The sequence below is a fragment of the Acanthisitta chloris genome, unplaced genomic scaffold (assembly GCF_000695815.1).
Source record: "Acanthisitta chloris isolate BGI_N310 unplaced genomic scaffold, ASM69581v1 scaffold17088, whole genome shotgun sequence".
Taxonomy (NCBI): Eukaryota; Metazoa; Chordata; class Aves; order Passeriformes; family Acanthisittidae; genus Acanthisitta; species Acanthisitta chloris.
In genome coordinates, this window is record NW_008687752.1 from 4,656 (window position 1) to 6,395 (window position 1,740).

A 1,740-nucleotide genomic window follows, 5' to 3' on the forward strand; every position below is an offset into this window, starting at 1 on the left:
TGCAGCGCCGCTCGTCCTCGCAGTACAGCTCCAGTGGGCGCCCGTGCTGCGGGCACAGCTCGCCGGGGACCACCTCGCACCTCCCTGCGCCCCAGCCCTGCACCTCGCCGTCCCGTGCCAGCTCCACCACGCTGTACAGGGTGACATTCTTCTCCAGCTCCGGGCACCGCAAAACTGCGGCACTCGGGGCATGTGTAGCCTGTCTCTGCCCCGACGGGCGCCTGCTCTTCTTTGCGCCAGTGGTCGCTGATGCAGCGTTTGCAGAAGTTGTGGCCGCAGGGTAAGGTAACAGGCACCCTGAACAGCTCCAGGCAGATAGAGCACACCAGCTTCTCCTCCAGCTTCTGCGAGACGTGTGATGCCATCCTGTCTGTGCTGGGGATAGGGGAAAGAAGCCAGGGAAACAGAAACTCAGCTGTGCAGAGGAGGAAGAGCTGGTGACGCTGTGCCCAGAGGCGGGTCAGGGATCCCAGCCAGACGTGCTCTTAAAGAGACGCTCAGCGGGTGTCACTTCGCCGCGCTGGGAAGACGGGGAGGGTTGGAGCCGCTCCCCTCGGGGAGAGGGAGGGCTGTGAAGCACAGAGGGAGAGGATGGAACGCAGCAGTGACAGCACAGGAGGCTGACAGGGCTCAGAGCAACGTGTGCTTCCGTGAATGTGTTTGCACAGGTACACGTCGATGCACAGTTGGATTGCAATCCTTTATTGCCCTTTGAGGGAACTTCCAGGCATCCTCATCTCTGCCAGGGCTGGTCCCTGAGCAGAGCGTGGCAGTCCTCCCTGGCACAGACACCCAGTACAGTGCTCCCCCCTGGGAACCAGCAGAGAGAGGCAGCCACATGTCACCTCTGTCTGTGGTGATAAGGCTGTGACACACACCAGCACCAGCCAGGGCCACACCCTGCACCCTCACAACTTACAGTTTTAAACTACAGCTCCTGCTGTTTGCACCTACCCCTCTGCACACACACCATACTTTCTCCTATGAGTTTCCTTGCAACACCTGTTCCCATCAGCACTCCCAAATGCAATGAAGATGTTACCTGGGCTACCCATCCCTGCTCAGGTGGGAGGTGAAGCATTCTGCCTGGAAGTGAGTGTGGTGCTTGTGCACCTTCACCTTGTCACACAGTTCAGTTTCGGTAGAAACACCACCCAACCTCCCAGCCCAAACCTTATCTCCACACCCTTCAGCCTCCCAGGCTGCAGAAGGCTGACAGGACAGCCTTGGTGTGCAGCAGCTCTGCAGCCTCCCCACATGAGCAGCTTCACTTTTACCTGCACAGGTGAGGGCAAGCAGGAAGCCAGTCTGTGCCACAGCCAGGGCACTCACCAGCTGCTGATGGCTGCAGCAGCTTCTGTACCACAGGCAGGCTCAGAGCCAACCCCCAGACCACCCCTGGGCTTGGGAGAGGACTTGGAATCTGTTGCAACTCCCTGCATGTCCCAGCAGAGCTTCAGTCCCCAAAACATTTGTTTGGGCTGAATCTACACATTCTGACCAAACATGCAAAGCTCAGTGATGTAATGTGATCTGTGTGACTGCCTGGAACCACAGGACACCTGTGCCCCCACTGTGGTCACCCCAGCAGCTCTGCCTTTGCTGCACCTGTCCATGCCAGGTACACACTGTCTAGGGAGTGAAGGGTAGGAGACTGAGGTCCATGTGCTTGGGTAGCTGCTGGTAGCTGACTTCTCAGCTCCACAAACACTGACCTTGTGCAGGTTCACCACCTACCTG

General features: G+C 58.6%; 1 protein-coding gene across 1 annotated transcript in view; it reads right to left on the reverse strand.

The window, feature by feature from the left end:
* The window catches only part of LOC103807990 (tripartite motif-containing protein 65-like), a 3,053-nt gene extending 2,688 nt beyond the window's left edge, over window positions 1–365 (reverse strand). Inside the window, 2 exon segments of the mRNA XM_009080744.1 lie at window positions 4–170; window positions 172–365. Coding sequence (XP_009078992.1) covers window positions 4–170; window positions 172–365 — 361 coding nt within the window.
* Window positions 366–1,740: the final 1,375 nt, after the last annotated feature.